This window comes from Pipistrellus kuhlii, unplaced genomic scaffold (genome assembly GCF_014108245.1).
Source record: "Pipistrellus kuhlii isolate mPipKuh1 unplaced genomic scaffold, mPipKuh1.p scaffold_m20_p_4, whole genome shotgun sequence".
NCBI lineage: Eukaryota > Metazoa > Chordata > Mammalia > Chiroptera > Vespertilionidae > Pipistrellus > Pipistrellus kuhlii.
The window spans coordinates 4,661,246-4,682,582 of NW_023425540.1; the positions used below are offsets into that span (position 1 = coordinate 4,661,246).

A 21,337-nucleotide genomic window follows, 5' to 3' on the forward strand; every position below is an offset into this window, starting at 1 on the left:
CCTTCTTAAGAAAAGTGCACTAAACGTGCCAGCTATATAGTCTCCAGGCAACGAGACATTTCTCCTTCCTAAAAATGATGGGGCGGAGGGGGACAAGTAGCATCCTTCAAAGTGGAGGCCTCTGTCTGCCCAGCCGCTTACCTTTCGAAATCACACAGCTTCCAGTGTCTACTTACACCCTGGGCCATAAAAATTATTTTTTTTAATCTGTTTTATTGATTTTTTTACAGAGAGGAAGAGAGAGGGATGGAGAGCTAGAAACATCTATGAGAAACATCCATCAGCTGCTTCCTGCACACCCCCTACTGGGGATGTGCCCGCAACCAACGTACATGCCCTTGACTGGAATCGAACCTGAGACCCTTGAGTCCGCAGGCCAACGCTCTACCCACTGAGCCAAACCGGTCTCGGCCATAAAAATAATTTTTACTTTACAGTTGAGCAAATAACCTGGACTCCCTTGTGTCACCATTGGAATCTTTGCAAGGCAGGCACTTTGAGCTGCTTTAGAGCTGTTACAATAGAGTTGAGCCTGCTTAAATAGGGGCATGTCTCGGCTTGCGTTTTGAGTACCTTTAGGCAAGTTTGGAGAACTGTAGTAAGCAAGCATCCCCCCCCACCCCCACCCACCTCCACGCCCACCCTCGCTCCCACCACCACCCCCGCTAGATTGCGCTCAGGGTCTCTTCCCAAGAAGTGCCAGTGACGTCCCCGATTCCAAAGAGAGGGACTCTTTCCTAACCGTGGCACAAGCAGGCCAAAGAGCACGCTCTCTGGTGTCTCCGGGGGGAGGGAGCCCGCGGGGATGAGGCGCGATCGCTCCTGGAGCCTCGGAGAGGGCCGCCCGCTAGCGCTCCGGCCAGCCCTCCGGCACGGCGTCCGCCCGCCTTTCCAATCAGAGGGGCCCCACAGCGCCGGAGCGCGGGCCCCGGGGCCACCCCACGCCAGCCAGCCTGCTCCCGGGGGGCCCGATGCATCCAGCCCCAGCCCCAGCCCCGGGCCCCGGGCCGCCGCTCCTCGGGGAGCCCCGCGCCCGCCCCGCCCCGCGCACGCCCCGCCCCGGCCCTTAAGCTGCCGGCGCGCCGCCCGCGCTCAGAGCACATGCCCGCCGGCCGCCGCGCCTCCGCCGCTCCCGCTGGGCTTCCCGGCTCCGCCTGGCGCCCTCCCGCTGGCTCCGGGTCCGCGGAGGTAAGTGGACCGTCCGCTCGGCCCCGCGGCCGCCCCGATGCCTGGGTCCCCCGCGGAGGGCGGCGCTGGCCGTGCTGGCCGGGCCGGTCCGCGCGGGGCCCCGCGTGTCACCGGCGCGCGCGGTGCCTCCGGGCGCGGGGACCCGGTGCGGACCGGAGCCGGTCCCTGGGGCCGGGGGTCGGGCGGGGGCTGGGGATCTGAGCAGGGATCGCGGCCCCTGGCTGGCGGCGGAGGCGATCGGGCATCGGGAGTCAGAAAGTCCGGTCTCCGGCGTCCCCCCTTCATCCCTCTCCCCGCGCGCCCGCCCGCCGGGAGGTGCTTCCACCGCGTGCGGGTCTTACCAGCGCTGACGCCACTGGGATTGTAGTTAAAAGTCAACGCGGTGAAGCAAGTCGTCTTTTTTTTTTCTTTCCTTTCCACACTCGGGTTTGCCAGCAGCGCCCGAGGGTTTGCCAGTGACCTCCGGGCGGGCGCGCACGCAGGCGGCCGGCGCTGCCAGACACACGTCCGCGGGCTCGGCTGGCTGGCTGGTGTGTGTTTTGTTTTTTTTTCTTTCTTGGCTCGATCCGTGGTCAAGATTAGGGATTAGAAATCTTGTCAAGCAGCAGGAGGTGTCCCTTGATTTTTTTTTTTTTCTTCCAAAAAACCATGTCCACCTTCTGCAAAGAGTTACTACTTCGACTTTGGTTGGTAACCCGGAACGCTCGAGAGAAACTGGAAACCGCACGCCGTCCTGGTTGGAATGGAAGTTGGACTCCCCTCCTCTGCTCTAGAAAGGCTCACATTTAAAATCCTCGGAAGCCGGATGGTTTCCTCGGAAGACCTCGGTGTGTTTGCCGCGAAGACAAAGACGGCTTGGCACTGGCCCTTGTGACAGACGTGGGAATCGGTGACGGCTTCAGGTGGTGGATGGATACGCCCAGAGCACTTTTCTTATTTCACAGAAAGGAAAAAAATTCAGAAGTGGCCTTGTGAAACAGTCCGATGTGGCTGCCAAGTCCTGTGGCCACTTGTGTTCTTTGCACGGCCCTGTGTCCTAATTGATAGGATGATGGTTTTTGTTAAGGGAAGAAAAGAGCCGCTTCGTTTTGTATAACAGGGAGCTCCAACGGTGAAATCTCAATACCTCAGTTCCCTTCAATACCTCAGTTCCCTCGGTGGACCTGGCTATGCCTTCGCCATGCTTACAACACGAGCCAGCCAGGAATTGAGTGTTCCCTGTGCATTCAGTTCCACTGGACGTTTATTGAGGGCGAACACTGGGCACAGCGCTCAGCCAGGTTCTGGGAAATGGGGTGGGGGTAGGAGTGTTCGGCCTTCCCAGCTCTGATCAACCCTTTTGTAGCCTCCTGGGAGGGGGAAGACGGATTCCTTAAAAGCAGAACCCAGGCTTCTGCTCACATATTCTGAATGCACATTTCCCGCGCACGTGGCCCAGCGGATATGCACAGCCAGGATATGCACGGCCGAGGGGCATTGTGCCTCCATTGCGATTCCTACTGAGATTATGCGGGTTAACCCCCACCTCTCCCCCCCCCCCCCCCCGCATTTCTCCTGGAGATGTAACTCTTGTCTCTTTCTCTCGCTCTAGGTGTGTTCTCAAGTGCCAAAGAGGCCTGGCTTTCTGGGGGTGATTCCGAGGCATTGGGGTGCAGAGAGGAGACCCTCCTGGGAAGTGAAGGATGACCAAGAGCAACGGGGAGGAGCCCCGGGCAGGCGGCCGGATGCGGAGGTTCCAGCAGGGCGTCCGCAAGCGCACGCTCCTGGCCAAGAAGAAGGTGCAGAGCATCACCAAGGAGGACGTGAAGAGTTACCTTTTCCGAAATGCGTTCGTGCTGCTCACCGTCACCGCGGTCGTTGTGGGTAAGTCGCTGGATAACAACCCAAAAGACTTGTTCCTTATGCGGCCCGGGGACACTGTCAGATGGACTGATGGTGGGTATCGGCATGCTAGCCCAGGCTCCCCTCTGGCTTTGAAGATTCTCCCCTTCCCGCCCCCTCCCCCAAGCAAATGACAGGCCCCCAGGCATGTTTGGAGCAATAAACGCATGAGAATCTGAAAGAAGCGTCATTAGGCATTCTAAAAATCAATTGATTGATTGTTGATTGATTGAGTGGAAAGGGAAGTAAATCAAATGTTTTCCCAACTCATAGAAGGACAAAAGAGGAATCATTTAATCATCAGGCCTGAGCAGTTGAATAACAAGTTAAAAAAAAAAAAAAAAAAAAAGGCAAGCATGCTAGATTGGGCCAAAGTGCGATCATCATACAAGGTCACATTCACTTAAAACTGATTTATACAATTAGCACACCTAAAAGGAGATTCGCGTCTCTCCAGAGTAATTATACTCTAGCTGGTGCTGATCTGAGTAGCCACCTTTTGGAGGAAAGGCCGAATCTTTGAATGTGTTTGCACTCTCTCATAAAGTGACCGGGAAGGCCAATGGGGGGGAATGTTGACACAGATCTCTTTCTTTCACTGCCCTGAAGCGCCGGCCACAAACAGCCATACCTTTTTGGACCTTCTCAGCCTCTTACAGATTTAGGATGGTTGATAGTAATCTGTATAAATAAAACATTATCGTCTTGTTTGATGTATTGGCATCTGAAATGGTAGTTTGTTACTTATGGGTAGCATTGATCCTACTTTAGAATACAGCTGAAAAACTGCTTACCTACTGGAAACTTTTAACTGACCCCGGACAGAAATCCTTTGGCTAAGAAACATGGAAGTCCATGCCATGCTGTAAAAAAAAATTTTTTTTTAAATGCTTTAACTTAAATTTCTAATAATCTGTCACCATAAAATGGGCATTTTTTACAATTTCAATCTCTACCTTTGGTGTTTGCCAAGATCTCCCATCAAATATAAAGAGATAATGACAATAAACACTAAGAAAATTGTGTAGCGTGTAAATACAATGATAACTTCCCTCTCCCCTCCCAAAATCGGATTTTTCAGTTGCAGAGAAGTAGGAACACAGCGGTAGTTTGTCACAAGACCGTAGCCATATTCCATTCCAACATCTTTGGCTCCTGTTAGTAATAGTTGGTGATTAATGACTTCAGTTCATTGTAGAGATATTCGAAGACTGTCCAGATTGAGGTAGGGAGGCGATGGCTTTCTTTAGCAGGCGCCCAGCTTCGACTGTGTTCCTGGAAGCAGCGTTCCAGCGCTGTCACTGCCTTGGATGCTGATGTGAAATGCTGCGCGCGCACCTCGTTTTTTTGCTTTGACTTACGGTCGTTGTCAAGACAAGCGATAGCTGCAGACTAAGAGCGACCTGCTATAAATAGTCCCATTCCGCCTACTTTCGAGGGGTTTTGTGTATATATACTTGTTCCTCCCACAAGCTTCTGAAGTAAGTGGGTAGGGATGAGACTGTGATATTTATTTTATAGATGAGGAGACTGAACAAAGGGCAACTTGACCCAAGACAGGCTAGGGCCGAATCTTGAAATGTGTTTGCACTCTCTCATAAATGCCAGTGAATGCTAGAGCTGGAGGTCAGACTGAGACATTCTCCTAACGGAGGCCATTCTCACTCCGTTCTGCCAGCCCACCTTTCTCCTCTGCTGACCTTTTGACATCTCGTTAGAGATGCCAGGCGGGGGAATGTGGCTGTCTTGATGGAGGCCACGCAAGCAGTGCCGATGTATTCCTACAGCACTGTCATTTTTCTATAGGATTTACCCATGCAGATCCGCAGAAAGCTTCTAAATCTCGTACAACCACATCCCTCTCATTCATTTAACAAACACCCGCTTACTTTGCAATCCTATACGCATAATAACAGAGCTCGGCCAGTGCGGGAGTATGTTTGGGAAAGATGCAGAAACGCTTGTTCACAATGGGATTCTAAACACCAGAGGGGTTCAGTTTCTAGGACAAATGTTTCGGCGAAAGAATAGGGGAATGGGAAGGAATAAAACCTGAGCCTAGAAAGCAGGCCGACGGAGGAGTAAGTTCATGATGACAAACATAATGTATCTTATTAAAGAAGATAATGTCAGAATTAAAGAATCCCATTTTCTCTGTGAGCCCGGGGAGGACTTTCCTGAGATTGGTGAGCACCGCAGTCAGTGGGCTGAGCTGGCCGCGGTGACTTGGCAGGATGCCCTGGTGGTTGGCTTTTCCAGTGGAAACTGAGGAGGCAGACGTAACCAGAAGACGGCCCTCACAAAGGAACGCATAAAAGGAGCTCATTGACAGTCAGAGCGGCATGGAGCCTACACCAAAGACTTGGAGTCACCAATGGACAGCCTAGTAGCGGACAGAGCTAGGAGAGGAGGAAGAGCCCGTCAGTGATCTCTGGGTGAATCGCCCATGGGGGCCCCCGGACACAGGCTCCATTTAGCTTGACCCTGAGTACCATGTCTGAGCGGCCCTAAAAGAAACCACAGGGGAAGGACATGGCCAAACAGCAACTCTTAAAGGCATATTGGAACAATGAAAATAAAATAAAGTTTAAAATAAAACGTAAGTACAGACAGTCCTCAGGTTATGTTGGACTCGATGTATGTCATTTCATGGTTACATCACCATCTCCCATTTATGTAGTAAAAAAAAAAAAAAAAGTTCTGTCATTTCGAGTTGAGAGAAAAGGAAAACATGTGTATGTACATATGCACTGTATGGTTTTTTATTATTTATTTACCACAAGTAAAGGTCAGGAATTATTCTCTTTTAACTTTTAACTTTTTTTTACTGTGTCACGTCATTACTGCTGTGTCTGTGCTCCATGTGAGTGACATAGGTGCTTATGGAGGTGGGTCCTGACTTCCGGCGGAAATGTCATAGGAACAGATCTCTCCCTGTAGATATCAACTCTCTAATTTATTTGCTGTCCTATAGGGACAAACTGGAAAGAGACTAGCAAGGAAGAAGAAAATGGTTGCTTTTCCCAAAGATTGTGGGATCCCTTAACACAACCCGCGTGGTTCAGGATTCCTCTTCAGAGTCCGGTTTCTGGAGAAGGCCGCACACAAATGAATAGACTGGAAAAAAGTTAACTTGGGAAAATGAGGGCTAGGCGGGAGTCCACCTCTAGAGGGAGGACTACCCGGTGCTCTGGCCTTTTGCCATCCCTTTTGTTGAGGTTCTGAGATAAAGACATCCTTTAGGCAGTAAATTCCAACAACAGAAAATCAATAAGAATTTACATATGATTAACAAATTAAAGTTGCCTCAACTACCACTATCTCAACTAAACAATGAATTAATAGCTCCAGCCATTCAGAGCCATCAAGGTTGGCCAGCTCCCTTTACATTTTACTACCAGTGACAACAGTTCGGTTTCCAGCAAAAGATGAGATGAGAAGAACTAGAGCTGTTACTTAGTTTTCAAATTCTTATGTTTTAATCACTTCAACATAAAAAAGAAGAAACCCTATATATTGAGGTAATTTTTTGTTGTTGTCCAGTCTGTCTTTTAGAAATAAAGTAAATGTACCTTTAGCATGTAGAAATGGAAACTAAGACATATTATGGAGGAGTAGAGACCTGGGGCTTTTTTATTCAGAATGAAGCAGAGAGTTGGAAATATTTCCCAACAATTCCTCTGCAAGCGCAGGCATAGGACCACTGGTGTGACGTCTTTCTAAGCAGTGACGTTTCTGACGTCATTTCTAAGTGATGTCCAGGTCTGAGTGGGCATCCATGCCATGTAACTCAGCCCATGCGATAGGAGCAGGATAGCAACTGAAAGAAGGCAGCGCCAAGTGCTAAGTCCCTGTAAACGTTCGTTACTAAAGTGTTAGACAGATGCCTTCCAGGGCTGTTGCAAACCTCTGTCTGACAAAACCAGGCTGAGAAGAGTGGTTTCTGTCTTTCTCCCTCCACGAAGTACTTCTCTTGCTTCAATTATAGTAAGTTAGAGTAACCTCAGACATCTCGCTCAAAGACGTGGGAAGTCCTGTGTTGTGTTCATGTCACAGAATGCCTACTCTTTACATGTCCAGGGAACAGACAGCACAATAAAAATGAAATCTCAGGCCAAAGCAATGGATCATAAGCTCAGCTGGGAGGGGAGGGAATCTGTAAATAGAATTGCGTAGAATCGGATGTTGGTTTTACAACTAGCGCCTTCCTTTGTTGTTGGTGCGCACTTGCGTGTGTGCCTGTCCATACACACAAGCACACACACACACACACACACAGAATTTATGTTTGGGTTATCTTTTTGTGAGTTTGAGAGAAACTGGTGTGTTTTCAGAAAAGAAAACATACTGCTTACATGTTCATAAAGCATCTTTGGCAGTAAAGTTAAATTGCACTAAAATTCAATGCAATTCCCTAATATCTCGGAATAATCCTATATAATAAAAGGATGATATGCAAATCGACCAAACAGCAGAATAACCAGTCGCTATGACATGCACTGACCACCAGGCGGCAAATGCTCAACGCAGGAGCTGCCCCCTGGTGGTCAGTGTGCTCCCACAGGGGGAGTGCCGCTCAGCCAGAAACCAGACTCACTGCTAGCAAGTACAGCAGCGGTGATGGGAGCCTGCCCACAGGAGTGGGCCGAAGCCAGCAGGCAGACATCCCCTGAGGAGTCTTAGACTGTGAGAGGGTGCAGGCCAGGCTGACGGCCTCTTTCCCCTCTCCCCCAGTGCATGAACGTTGTGCACTGGGCCTCTAGTTTTTTTATAAGAAACTATTCACCATGGCTATCTCTTGAGATAGAATCTGGGTGTCTGAGGAATGCAATGGAAGAAATAGTACTTTCCTCTAAACTTCTTGAAAGTTTGACTATGTTAACCACATTCATATATTATCTCCTAGTACTGTTCTCTGCTAAATAAATAGTTTCTTTTTTTATAAAAAGATTATGCTATTCAGCAAATATCTGGCCCTGTGCTGCTATGTAATGGGGAGGCTGCCCCCGGGTAGCTTAGCAGGAGAGACGGATGAAAATGAGACAACAAAGGAATATACAAGGTTCGTAGGCAATATTAGGGAAGTTGGTCATTAACTCTCACTGTCTGTGATGAGATCATAGTTTGCATGCTGTTCTACAGATGTCTTTCTGTATCGGCTCTTCAGAGGCTCCGCTGTCTCACTAACAACCCAGATGTGCCGTGTGGAAGAGAATACTAATGCTGCCTTCGACCTGGATTCACGGGCCCCAGTGTTACCTAGTGGCTGTGTGATCCTGAAGGAGGAGCTGCGCTGCTCCAGCCTCGGTTCCCCCATCTACCATTGCTCGGATAGTACATACTGTACCCTTCCCCTGTGTGCCGTCACTGCTGTGAGTCTACTAGCTTCATTTCACCCACACAGCATGCCAGGCAGGGAGGTATTTGTAGTCTTGTTTTTGCAGATGAGAAAACCGAAGCTCAGATTCTTACCCCACAGTGGAAGCATAGTGTCTGGGATTCCAGCCCACCATCTGGCTCCAAATTCACACTCAACCACCACTCTGTCCTGGGTGCTGGTGGCTATCCTCAGGGAATGTCTACTCTTGTTTTATTGCGGCAATTAGCTTAGGCTGTGCATGGACATAGGGGCAGCGGGGAGGGAAAGGAGAGGATGAATGGAGTCCTCTTCATGAGTCCTGGTGATTGGTTGCCAGGGAGTGTTGCCAGGGAAGGTGGACTGCAAGCCGATGGTCCAGCTTCTGGCTTGGGTGGCTGAGGCGTGATGGTGCCGGCAGTAGAGGTAGCATAGAGGAAGACACGGGAGGAGGTGATGATACGGTCAGATGGGGGCGGGTTGAGTTTGGCAGGGGAGATGCAGTGCAAGAGGCTCCCATGAGGATTTGGAAGGTGATCTTACCATCTCCAGCAGACAGAGGCCTGGAGCTGTCTTTGAATGTTTGATGAACAAGGACCCATGAATGGGGTTCTTCTACTGCAAACACAACTGTAAGTCTATTCTCAGAACAGTGTGAGCTCCATGCCCTTCTTTAAAAAAAAAAAAAATATATATATATATATATATATATATATATATATATATATATATAATTGATTTTTTTACAGAGAGGAAAGGAGAGGGATAGAGAGCATCAATCAGCTGCCTCCTGCACACCTCCCACTAGGGATGTGTCCACAACCAAGGTACATGTCCTTGACTGGACTCAAACCTGGGATCCTTGCATCTGCAGGCCAACGCTCTATCCACTGAGTCAAACCGGTCAGGGCTCCATGCCCTTCTTTATGACTGAAAGCAGTCCTCTCCCCAGAATGCCACCGCGGAATTGTGTCTCTCTGACACATGAGCTCTGTAGAGAGGCGGTTAGTTCAGCCACACGGACCCAGTCGTTGGCCAGCCATCAGCGCCGGCACTGAAGCGACTGGTGGTGGCACCTACAGGCCAACTCCTTGCATCAGTGGTGTGGGCACAGCCTGGTGCCCACGCTGACCTCCCCTCTGCTAACAAGAGAAGGCATCGCCACACAGTTTGAACAACAGGAATCCGGTGAACAGGTCCCCGGGTTTGGGTTTCTGGTTTCTGGTTTCTCCCTCACTCCCTGGGAATGGGAGGGAGGGGGAGAGCCAGGGGCTGGGAGGGGAGGTTAGGCCATCAGCGCTGAGAAGCGGGGGTTGCAATGCCCTGCTCTGCGGAGTGGCAGGAATAGGGTGTCTGCAGAGGGGCAGGAATAGCGTGTCTGTGGAGTAGCAGGAACAGGGTGTGAGGCCTGGAGCCTGATGCTCCTCTGCTGCTCCTCCCGCAGGGGCAGAACCCAGAGATGCTGTCAGGGGAGCAATCCTCGCCATGTGCTCACAGCACCCTGGATCCCAGCCTCTCCCACCTTCTCATAAAGCAGGGGGTGTGGGGGGGCTCCTATGGTGGGGTGCAGGCCGTGCAGCCTTGCGGAAGGGATCAGAGCTACGGATTCTGGGCACTTGGGTGTATGTCCCACTTCTGGAACTGCGCCTGCTGCTTCATGTGTGAAGCAGAGCAGTTCTGACACCGCTGCCGAGATGTGTATCTGTGTGCGCCGCTCGTAGCCTCACACACGGCCTGCAGCCCGGGCGGCACGTCCACACACACCCGGGAGCCTGGGCCTTGGCTCCCGTCTGCTCTGGCGGAGTGAGGCCACACTGATTTGAGGAGGCTGGTCTGCAGGGACTGGAGACCCAGAGACGGGGCAGGAGTGAGCCTCCTCGGGTCCTTCCCTCCAGTATCTCCTGCTTATTCACTCCCCTCCCCAAACCCCTCCCCCAGGTGCGAGGAGGGGACGGGGAACTTTGGGGGAATGTCGCTGTTTCTAACACAGTTGGTAGAGGGTATGTTGAAGGTGTGATGTGGACTCTATTTTGCTGTTTCCTTCCTGTTATACCCGGCTCTGCCCTCAGCTCCTCACCTTCCACTCTCAGACCAGTCTCTGGGCCTCTGAGGCTCCCAACAGCGAAGTGCCTTTAGGCTAACGCCGGCTCCCCGCTGCAGGACTCTCCGCCCAGCGTCCAGTGTGTCCCCCCTCCAGCAGGCTGTGTGGGGTCGGACCCTGTACAGCTGGAGGGACCTTCTTCCCATCCTGACCACCTCCCAGTCCATCCTCTCCCCTCTGACAAGCAGCCTGTTTCTCTTGCCTTGACTTCCGAGGACCTCTGGGTGTGGTGGGCACGGCGAGGGGACACGGGGAGGCCCCCGCTGCCCTCAGCCCTGGCCGGCCCGGCAGTCAGGGGAAGCGCGGCCTTCACTTGTGCTCCGGAGTGAGCGGCCGGGAAGAGCCGGGAAGAGTCCGCGCTGCGGGGCGGAGGCGGCTGGAATGTGAGCTGCGGCCTCCCAGCCGTGCATTCCAGGTGCCGGCCTTCGGTATTTTGGGAACACGGAGATGCTATCACTCACCAAGCATTTGGCCTGGCAGCGCGGGGAGCGGTATCATTGCCCTGAGATGAGGAAACACACACAGCGTTTCAGGACACCCAGTCCCGTCAGGAAGGCTTGCAGCCCTGCGGTCCAAATTGCCCCGGGCTTACTCCCTAGGGGCCTAGGCAGTGGGCGGCAAACTCTTCGGTCAACAGAGCCAAATATCCACTGGACTGCCGGAAACCGATCCTCGTCTCCCTAATAGAAAGATGTAAAAGGCTGGTCCACCTTGAAGCTCTGAAAGGTCGGAGCCAACCACTCCCTATCTTATAGAGACAATGGTAACGGAGGCAACTTCCCCATCTTGTAATCATGTAAATCCTTACTGATGTGCTAATCCGCTTATTCCCTGCCTGAGGGCTATGGGTGTTTCCCAAACCTGCATGAGGGCAATGGGTGTATCCCATAGTCTCTAGTAAAGGGGTAGCTTGGCCAGAGCCTAGTGGCAGTCCTCCCGTTAGGGGTGGGCTCCCGCCTGGCCCCCCATATCGCCAAATTAAATTTCTTCTAGTCTCTCTTTAATTTGCCTGTAGCCCTTTTCTAGAACCCGAACCCTGAACGGGAACCCTGGAACCACGCGGGACATGAAAGGGGCTCCCACAGAAAACAATGATTGAAATAGCTTTTGAGAGCTAAATTTTTTAAACTTCTAACGCCACTATTTCAAAATAGACTCGCCCAGGTCGTGGTATTTTGTGGAAGAGTCACACTCAAGGGGACAAAGAGCCACATGTGGCTCTCGAGCCACAGTTTGCCGACCACTGCCCTAGGAAGACCAAGACCATTCCCACCAGGATGCCCAATTAAGGGCTACCCTCCAGTGGTTTCGAAACCAAACAGAGCAGAAGAACAAACTCAATAAAGGAGGGTGGGACGGACAGAGGTAAGGTGAGGAAGGGCACTCCTCTTTCTCACTGGGCAGCGGATCAAAGATTTGAAGGTAAATGGAGGAGCCGCAGGCTGAAAGACACCCTGGGGTTTTGAGTTTCCAGGCTGAGTTTCTGTCTCCACAGAGGGCAGCTCCATTCTTCCGGTCCCCAAAGAGACTTCTCCAGTTCTCCCAGCGCTGCCAGGCCACAGCCTGCTGCCTCCCGGGGGCCATTAGTGAGGGACTCTGTGTTCGGATCTTGTAAGATGAGGCTCATTTGTCCCTAATGAGAGCAGCGAGGGACAATGGCTGCTCTTCTTCCTCCGAAAAGACGGCCCCTGCTTTTAGCAGCAGCATCTCTTGAAATTCCATCTTTAAAGCAAGGAAGGCAGAACCCCAGGGAGATCCATGCTTGCCGGTGTCTTCAGCTTGTCACCCAACGTGAAGGCAAAGGCATCAAGAAAGAGATGGCAAGACCTTTAAGATTCTGCTTCTGGCCAAAGTTGTCTCTGTATCCACTTATTTATGTTTGTGTGTTTAGATTGGCTTTGCTAAGGCAGATGAAGTAGTCGTGTAAACAGAGCTGAGAGTCAATAAACTTCCCGGGGCTCTGCAAGTCCTGGCATTGCGGCGCTTTGCACAATATGATGGATGGTGAGCCCGCAGGAGGCCTCCGCCACGTGGCTTGCAGTGTGAGTTTTCAGCCTCTGTATCCTTGCAACTCCAACGGCTAACTAATCACAGATAGGCGCATGGGTGGAAGCAGCCCAAAGCCTATCTGTAATGACTGAGTTCAAAGTTTTTTTTAGAGTCACTTCCTGGTCTCCAGGAGAAAAAAAAAAGCTGTTTGGTCAGAAAGTGAGCCACTCACCACCCATCTGAGCACTGATGGCTCTCCAAACTTGTGGAAGCAAACTAAAGCGACATTGAGGAGAAGCCAGCCCAGACCCAAAGTGACGTTTCAGGAAGATCAAAGCATGGAACAGAAAAGATGTAGAAGATGCTTCAGTCAAATGTTTAAAAAAAGGCGTGGGCCATTCATCAGGACTTTTTTAAAACGCCGAGAGACGCGGGACAAATTGTTGAAAATCGGGACTATCCCGCCAAAAGTGGGATGTCTGGTCACCTTAGTTGAAATGTTACCTTAAACTAGGGGTGTCGAACTCAATCAGAGAAGGGGCCAAAATCTAAAATCCAGCCTAAATCGCGGGCCGAATGGTTTACTGAACAGTCATAAACTGTCATTGTGATGGAAACGCAGCGGAGTGCAGTGATGACAGCGCAGTGCGGGCCACATTGCAAGGCCTGGCGGGACGGATTTGGCCCGCGGGCCTTGTGTTTGACACATGTGCCTTAAACAGTGGCTTCTCTGGAAATGCCTGGAAGTTTGGGCTGGAACAAAAGACCGGGACCCAGCAGACTCCTTTTGCAGGTAACTTCGTTACGTTGCCCTGGGCCTCCTTGTGAAAACAATCCATGGAGCTTTATGTCCACCGGCCTCATTAGGCTGATAGGAGTCAGGCTTGTGACGTATCCAAATGAGCTGCAATCTAGCCGATTTCTGAAACAGACACTCTTATTCAGTCCTTCAAATAATGACTTATTGCATACCTGTCATAATTACTGTAATGACAGATTGACATAGCATTTTTTGGACTAACATGTTTTCACATACACTACCCAGAACTGTAGAATTTATTAGAAGAAATGGGATGAACAGCTAAGCTTTATAATGCTTTATGGGTGTACATGGTTCTTTGGTTCCTTTAAACTCAGAATATTTAGCTGAGAATATAAATTTCAAGAGGATCTTAGATACCGCCTATTCCTATGGATCCCTCCCATTTTTCAGGTTAAAAAAAAAAAAATCTCAAAAGATTATGTGATTTGAAGATATTGGGCTGTGGAAACAGGCAGATCCAAGTTTGAGCCCTCATTCTGCCAACCTCACTCACTGGCCATGTTACCTCGGACAAATGGCTTATTCTTTCTAGGGCCCACTCTCCTCATCTGCAGGATGATGATAGTCAATCCTGTAGGTTGGCTATGAAGGTTACCGTAAATCACTTCAGTAAAGTACTTATGGCATAATTGACTGCCGGGTCCAAAAAACCTCCTCTGTGACTCTCCGTCCACGGTCTTTCACACCTGCTGGCCTTCATTTCAAAACAAAACAAAACAAACCTGCCTGTGAGGGATTTAGGGATCGGGAGCTATCACTCCTCGTTTGTGAATCTAGAAATATAAGCACGAGTCGTCATGGTTCAGTCAAGAGCCAGTCTCAGCTCATGAAAGGAATGACCGTTTGGAAGAGGGGGTGTTCCTGCACGTAGGCTGCTACGCACCGGAGAACAGTGGGGAATAAGGTTTACTGTGTGGCACAGTGATTCCTTCATCCGGGACACCTTAGCACCAGCTGGGGGTCAGGCACTCATGCCTACTGGTCATCTGAACAGCAGCAGTCATCCTGAGTTCGTTTAGTCAACAATAGATTGAGCACCTACCATGCCAGGAACTGTTTTGCGGGCTTAATATATAGTGAACATAACTGAAAAAAAATAAACAAAGAAAATCTCTGATCTCATGGACCTTATATTTTAGCAGACAGAGATAATAATAAACAATAAGCATAATAAGTTAAGAAATTACATTGTATTTTGGAAGGTGATAACAAATGCTGAAAGAAAGAAAGCGGGAAAAGAAAGTTCAGGGTAGAGCTTATGAAGAAAGATGACATTGGAACTAAATCGTAAAGCAAGGAAAGTTTTTGAGTGCCTGGGAGGAGCTCGAGGCAGAGAGAAGAGCTAGCACAAAGGCCATAAAGTGGGATTGTGTGAACGAGAAGGCAGATGCTGAAGCAGAGATGAGCATAGTGGGGCGAGGGAGACAGGCCAGGTACAGACGCTGCATGGCTTAGGCCAGTGGTCTGCAAACTGCAGCTCATAAGCCACATGTGGCTCTTTGGCCCCTTGAATGTGGCTCTTCCACAAAATACCACGTGCAGGCACACACATACAGTGCGACTGAAACTTCGTGGCCCATGCGCAGAAGTCTGTTTTCGGCTCTCAAAAGAAATTTCAATATTTGTACTGTTGGTATTTGGCTCTGTTGACTAATGAGTTTGCCAACACTGACCCAGGCTTTTACTCCCCTGGAGATGGGGAGCCGGTGGAGGGAGCAGAGAGGATGTTGTAAAGGGTCCCTCTGTGTGTTATGTTGGGAATAGACTGTGGGGATCCAAAGTGGAAGCAGGAAAACCAGTTAGAAGGGACCACAGTAGTCCAGGCTAAAAAGGGGTGATGTTTAAACCTTTTGCTTATACATTGGGGGACGGGGGAATCTGAGGCATACAGAAGATCACATGAGAGGTGAAGGCAGTGCTGGGGCTCAAATCCCAACATCACTCATTCACCGAACATCTAGAGCGCATCTTCTCCATGAGTTTGTCTACCTCACGGGAGAAGTAGCTCGGTGAATAGGCGTAGAGACTTTGCAGATTACCCAGAACCCCTACCCACTCAGCGCAGCTCACCTGTCAAGAGTAAGTGAGACCTGTGACCTTGCTTCTAACCAAGAGAATATGGCCAAGGTGATGGATGTCACTCCGGCGACCTTGCTACATCCGACAGCGTATCTAATACATTGCATCTCATGATAGCTGTGACCTTGAGACAAAGTAGTGCTAGGTTTGTTTTGTTGTTACAAAAGTTGGGGGCGAGGGGGAATTCCTAGCTGAGAAATGGTAGTATTTTGTCATGTGAAACCAGTGACCTACTGTCAGCAAACATGTTTGATACTTGTATTTCCTTGAGCTTGCATACTAGTGGCCAGCATGGTCCCTTTCTGACTGAAGACCGATAGGCCAAGTTTTGCTGCATCGGAGTTCGGATGCCCGTTGACCAGTGGGCAGTGTAAGGCTGGCAGAGCTAGTGGGCCCACCTCTGTTGGGTGTTTGGTGGTTTTCTTACGGCCAGCCTCGGAATGTGAGGCCTCCCGAGACCAATGCCACTTGACTTTTAGATGCTCTGCTGGCATCTGAGCAGACTGGGGGCACCCTCTCGTTTTCTGGAGAATTTTGCATTCTGAGTAATTACTCTACAAGGCACTGGTCTGCCAATCTGTTCCTGACTCAGTGTGGAGGTGAGGTAGGACCTTTACTAATATTCACTATTTCAAACTCCAGCGTTGGCCAAAAGGTAAATTGGGTGATTTGCTCCAAATCGCACTCATTTTTAAACTCTCAAATAACTTTCTAATATTTTCAGTGCGTTTCTTTCATTTGTTTGTTTTTTCAGGTTAAATATGGACCAAATGCTTAAAATAGGTCTTTGGTTTTAAGGTGTGTGTGTGTGTGTGTGTGTGTGTGTGTGTGTGTGTGTGTGTGGCTTGCAACAGCAGACCCACGATGTCCCCTCCCTGGGGCTCCAGCGTGCACATTGTGCCTTATTTAGAAAGCAGAGTGATATTTAATCTTCCAAAGAAGTGTTTGTTGTGCAGACTCCCCGGGGGAAACAGGAAACCCCTGACGGACTCTCTTCTTGAGCTTTCCACAGTAGGAGAGAGAAAGGACTTAAATCAAAATGCATCCTTTTTCGTAGCATTCAACCAGCAGAGTTCATTTTGATCACCTGAAGCGGTGCAGATATATTTTAGATTCTAGAAATCTGGTTAAAAGGTGGAAACGAGAATGAGAGAAGACTGTTGACGGAGAGTGAGCAGTCTGGACCTTGCTTGTGACATCTGATGTCACCAAGGTGGAAACTCAGCAGCGTTTGCTTCAGCGCTCACAAGCCCTGTTGGGAAGTCGTACTGTTTGTTACTGTTATTTTTGCAGAGTAATCAATAATAAGCATCCGCTCCTTTGCTCTAAAGGTCAGGTGGCCGCAAAGGGTTTCGTTGGTTCTGGGAACATCGATCAATGTGCTGCACGTAAGTGCCCACTAATGGGGTCCGCTCTGCAGAGGCCGTGAGCTGCCTCCCCCACCACCAGTTCCTCGAGTTGATCTGAATAGCAGGTGGGGGGCGCTCTGAGAAGCCTGCGCATCAAGCTGGGAAAACATGCTTCAGGGAGAGCTTTTTGTTGCTGGGATAGAATGTGATGAGAAAGAAGTGCTCACCCAAAAAAAAAAACAGATTCACATTCAGAGCATTTCTCTTGATTGGATGCTGATAGCCAGCCAATCTCATCACCCTGAATTCACCCTAATGCTGGTAGGAGTAGAAAGCTGAAGAAAAAGGTATTTAAAAAAAAAAAAAGTATATTTTTATTGATTTCAGAGAGGTACGGAGAGGGAGAGATAGAAACATCATTGATGTGAGAGAGAATCATGGATCAGCTGCGTCCTGCACACCCCATGCTAGGGATCAAGCCCACAACATCAGCATATGCCCACAACCAGGAATTGAACCGTGACCTCCTGATTCATAGGTCAATGCTCAACCACTGAGCCAGCTGGCCAGGCAAGAAAAGGGTATTTTGCTTGAAATTGGTGTTTTGTTTAAATTGGAAAATGCTAGAAAAGGATATTTTGTTTGAATTGAGAAACAATTTGTGTTGACTTCATTAAGTAAGTTTGTGTTGACTTCATTAAGTAAGTTCAACAAAACCTTTTCCCAGCTTAAGCTCTGCAGTTAGTTTACCTAATTCAAAACAGAACAAAAGGCCAGTCATTATATTGTGTACTCACTTGGGCCCTTTAAATTAGTAGCAGGACCATAGTGAGTAGGAGTCTGGGGCCTGGATTGGATAAGTGGTGTGAAGACTACGTGGGGCACTTACCTGGCCTTTGGCAAGCAGACCGATCCCTCTCTCCATGGACCACCGCTCCAACCTGAGCCATCTAGGAGGTTCTGGCAGTTTACCTGGCCTCTCAGTGGCTCTGGTCCTGCATCTGTGGGTCCCGGGCACTTCTAGTTTTGGCCTCCATGGACCTGTGAGGCAGTGTCCTTGTGAGGACTTGGGTCATGCATGTGCTGAGGACCGTTAGCTGTTGTCATTGCCCATGGGAACCTGAAGCAGGGTTTTATGGGATGTCCTTTCCACCTTTGCTGCTGATGCTTTCCAAGAATTCAAATGTGTGCGGTGGAGGGATGAGGTGGGCTATGTTAATCAATAAATTTCATACAAGTTTAATCATTCCGTAAAAGGGGAGTCAGTGATATGCTACAAATAGCCATATTTTGGGGTCCTCGTGTGTAGGACCTGAAATGGGTTTCAAGATGTGCTGGGTACCCCCAGGATGCCTCTAGCAGATCCACGACAATCACTCCAATGCTCCCACAGGTTAGAGTTTAGAGAGGCTTAACACCCAGGAGCTAGACTCAGGCTGCAAGGATGTGCTTGTGTTGAAGAGGCATTGAAGGTAGTAGAACGCTTTGTTTAGATCCCCTAGTTCTGTAACCTTGAATAAGATGAATTTGTGTATTCATCTTGAAAATAGACATGATAATATCTACCGTATTTTTCGGACCATAAGACGCACTTTTTTCCCCCCAGAAGTGGGGGGGAAAAGTCCCTGCGTCTTATGGTCCAAATATAGCCTACACATATACTTTACTTGCCCGGCTCTGTGTGGTCTCTGTGTGCTTGCCCAGCTCTAAAATGGTTCTAAATGCTGCTGTTTACTTTACAGGGTTGATTACATGTGTTTATGACTGTGATGTTGGGTTTTAATGCACATAAAATATTTTAGGACACTATTTGTTTCAGAATCTTTTTTTCTTCATTTCCCTTCTCAAAAAACTGGTGCGTCTTATGGTCCGGAGCGTCTTATGGTCCGAAAAATACGGTACTTCATACAGCTGCGAGGAGGCTCATGCCCCCATTAACACATACTAAGGGCTCAATAAATCTTCCCCTTCCCCAACATGATCTCTTCCCCAAGAGTAGACATGGCTCACTTGGGAACCCCCGAGATAGTAAACAGATCAAAGCATAGTCAGGAACAAAACTAATTTAATGGATTAACAATATTTATTAGTCTAAACAACTCCTGTTTTCAAAGCATTTGACTTAAAACTAGCCCTTATAAATAGGTGATGTTTCCTCTGGTGTCCCTGTTCTAAATAGTTCTGTTCCTGGTCAGGGCACATGCCCGAGTTTATGGGCTCAATCCCAGGAAGGGGGTGTGCATTTAGAAGATGTGGTTCCTGCACTGGAGAATGTAAAGAAACTGAGACAGACCAGATTGTTGATATCAGGACAGTACTTCCAAGCAAACCGGCTTATTGACTGGAAGGAGACAGAAGAAAAAATTTCACCACCTCTTGAGATGTTGGCTCCTTGACTGTCTTGCTGTGGTCTGTTAGATATTTATTTGGCAGATTGGGCAGTTAAGAGACTTCATCATTCACGTGGTGTCCAGAATCCATTCACTGAGCCGGCTGACTTTGCCTCCTAACCCCTAGACGAAAACTGGCTGCACTGAGAACATGTGGGGTTCGGTGGAGGAAGAGGAGAGAAGGTCCATGGAGCCCCAGGAGAGGAGAAGGAGGGAAGCGTGCAGCTGGTGCGGCTGCAGAGGGGAGTAAAGTCCGTGCTGGCAGAGATTGGACCTTGGGGGTTGGGATCAAGTGCCCCTAGTGTTTAGAAAGAATAATCTTTTCCTCCGTCTACACTGACTTGACTCTTGCTTAGCCTAGAATCTGTGTCATTTGTAGAGCAGCTATTCTACCCATTTTTCCTAAATTATAACTTAAATAGATCTTCTGGATTAGTGTGGATCCTACTCACCTTTGGAAATGTTGTACGTGAATAGAGACATTTTTAGTAGTAGCCAACTTAGAGATGACCTTGTAAACCCAAATCTGGTCTTAAATAGTTACTTGAAGGATATAGAAAAGTTCTAATAGCTTGATATGTTCAAATTCCAAGTGACCAAAGCGAGTTTCCTGTGTATATGTTTTTGTTATAATTGTTTTAATTCATTTAAATAAAGGCCAGCAAACATAATTCCAGTGAAATTACATGTGACTAGAAGTAAAGTAAAAATGCATAAATCTTTATTGATTTACTTACTTATTAGAAGAGAAAGCCTTGGAATGAATAAGCAGGAAAGACACAGGTATAACCAGAGTCTTGTGCAATTCCTGTGTACACTGAAACTCGGAAGTCAATGCCTTACCCTAAACCAAGTTCAATACCTTAAAACAAAGCAAGCAAACAATCAAAGAAGAAAAACTGAATTAAAGATGTATTAAACTTGGAAGAGGGAGGGAAATGAAAGTCTATAACTCTTGAAGAAACCACTTAATAAAAAGGCACATAGACGTGTGTGTGTATATACCGGCAGTGACAGTGATGACTGAAATGACCGTGATTGTCTTTCCCTTAAGTGGAGAGGCGGGAAGTATGTGAGGTGCTCAAGATGTGAGATCTGCTCGGCCAGCATGGCTCAGTGAGCGCTGACCTAGGAACCCGAGGTTATAGTTCTGTTCCTGGTCAGGGCACATGCCCGAGTTTATGGGCTCAATCCCAGGAAGGGGGTGTGCATGAGGCAGCCAATCGATGATGTTTCTCTCTCATCAATGTTTCTATCTATCCCTCTTCCTCCTCCCCTCCCCCCGCTTTCTCTCAAATCAATTAAAACACACACACACACACACCAGACACGCACACACACACACGTGCACACACACGCACACAGAAAAATTAAAAGGATGTGAGGTCTGAGCCAGAACCACCTGGGCTTAACTCCCAGCTCTGCCACTTGAGTAGCTACTTGACTTTGAGATGGAGTAGCTGTTGGAATTGGATAAGTTTTAAGTTCCCTGCGATTAGATTTCTCCATCGGTAAATTAGTTGTTAAGCAGCACCTACCTCCTGGGTATTAAATTTAATGAGGCCTAAATTTTCTAACACAAGCAAAGCACAGCCAACAATGCCGGGCATATACTAAGAGCTCAGTAAAGCATGAGCATGTGCTATGTAAGTGGTGGAACCAAGATGGGCAGACTTTTGCTGACACTTTTCTACATTTTCCAAATCAACCTTTCTCTCTCAAACATATTACTGTTACATTAGGATAAAAAGCAATACATATTTTTCCGAGGACCCTGAACACTGAGTGACCCAGATTTTATTTTTTAGTCACATAGATACAGGCTCTAATTGGAGTATCAGAGTACGTCCTCAAAGAATAGATGCTTCATGGCTGCTGAGAGCCAAGAGTTGAAATTGGAGTTGAAGTGACAATGGAAATGAATTTCGTGCCCCATATCATAAGAAGTTAGGATGGTGCAGCTTCCTGGAAAGACTGCTTGCATCCTTTGGAAAAGCTGTGTCTACCCAGGATTCTCTCCCAATCCCCTAATCAGTAGCTTACATGAATAGCTACATCTAGACACATGTTAGTAATAGCTGGGCATAAAAATAAACAATTACAATAATGGAACAACTAAATTTGGGGGGCAAAGAATGTAAATTAGGGCAAGGGAGAAGTAGTAAAATTTAATCACTATCT

The 21,337-nt window shown here is 48.6% G+C and overlaps 1 protein-coding gene across 1 annotated transcript in view; it reads left to right on the forward strand.

The window, feature by feature from the left end:
• The first annotated feature begins 1,123 nt into the window (after positions 1-1,123).
• The window catches only part of SLC1A3 (solute carrier family 1 member 3), a 67,592-nt gene continuing 47,378 nt past the window's right edge, over positions 1,124-21,337 (forward strand). Inside the window, exons 1-2 of the mRNA XM_036410501.2 lie at positions 1,124-1,188; positions 2,780-3,051. Of these exons, the coding sequence (XP_036266394.1) occupies positions 2,871-3,051 (181 nt within the window). The 5' untranslated portion in view covers positions 1,124-1,188; positions 2,780-2,870. The remainder of the gene's footprint in view (positions 1,189-2,779; positions 3,052-21,337) is intronic.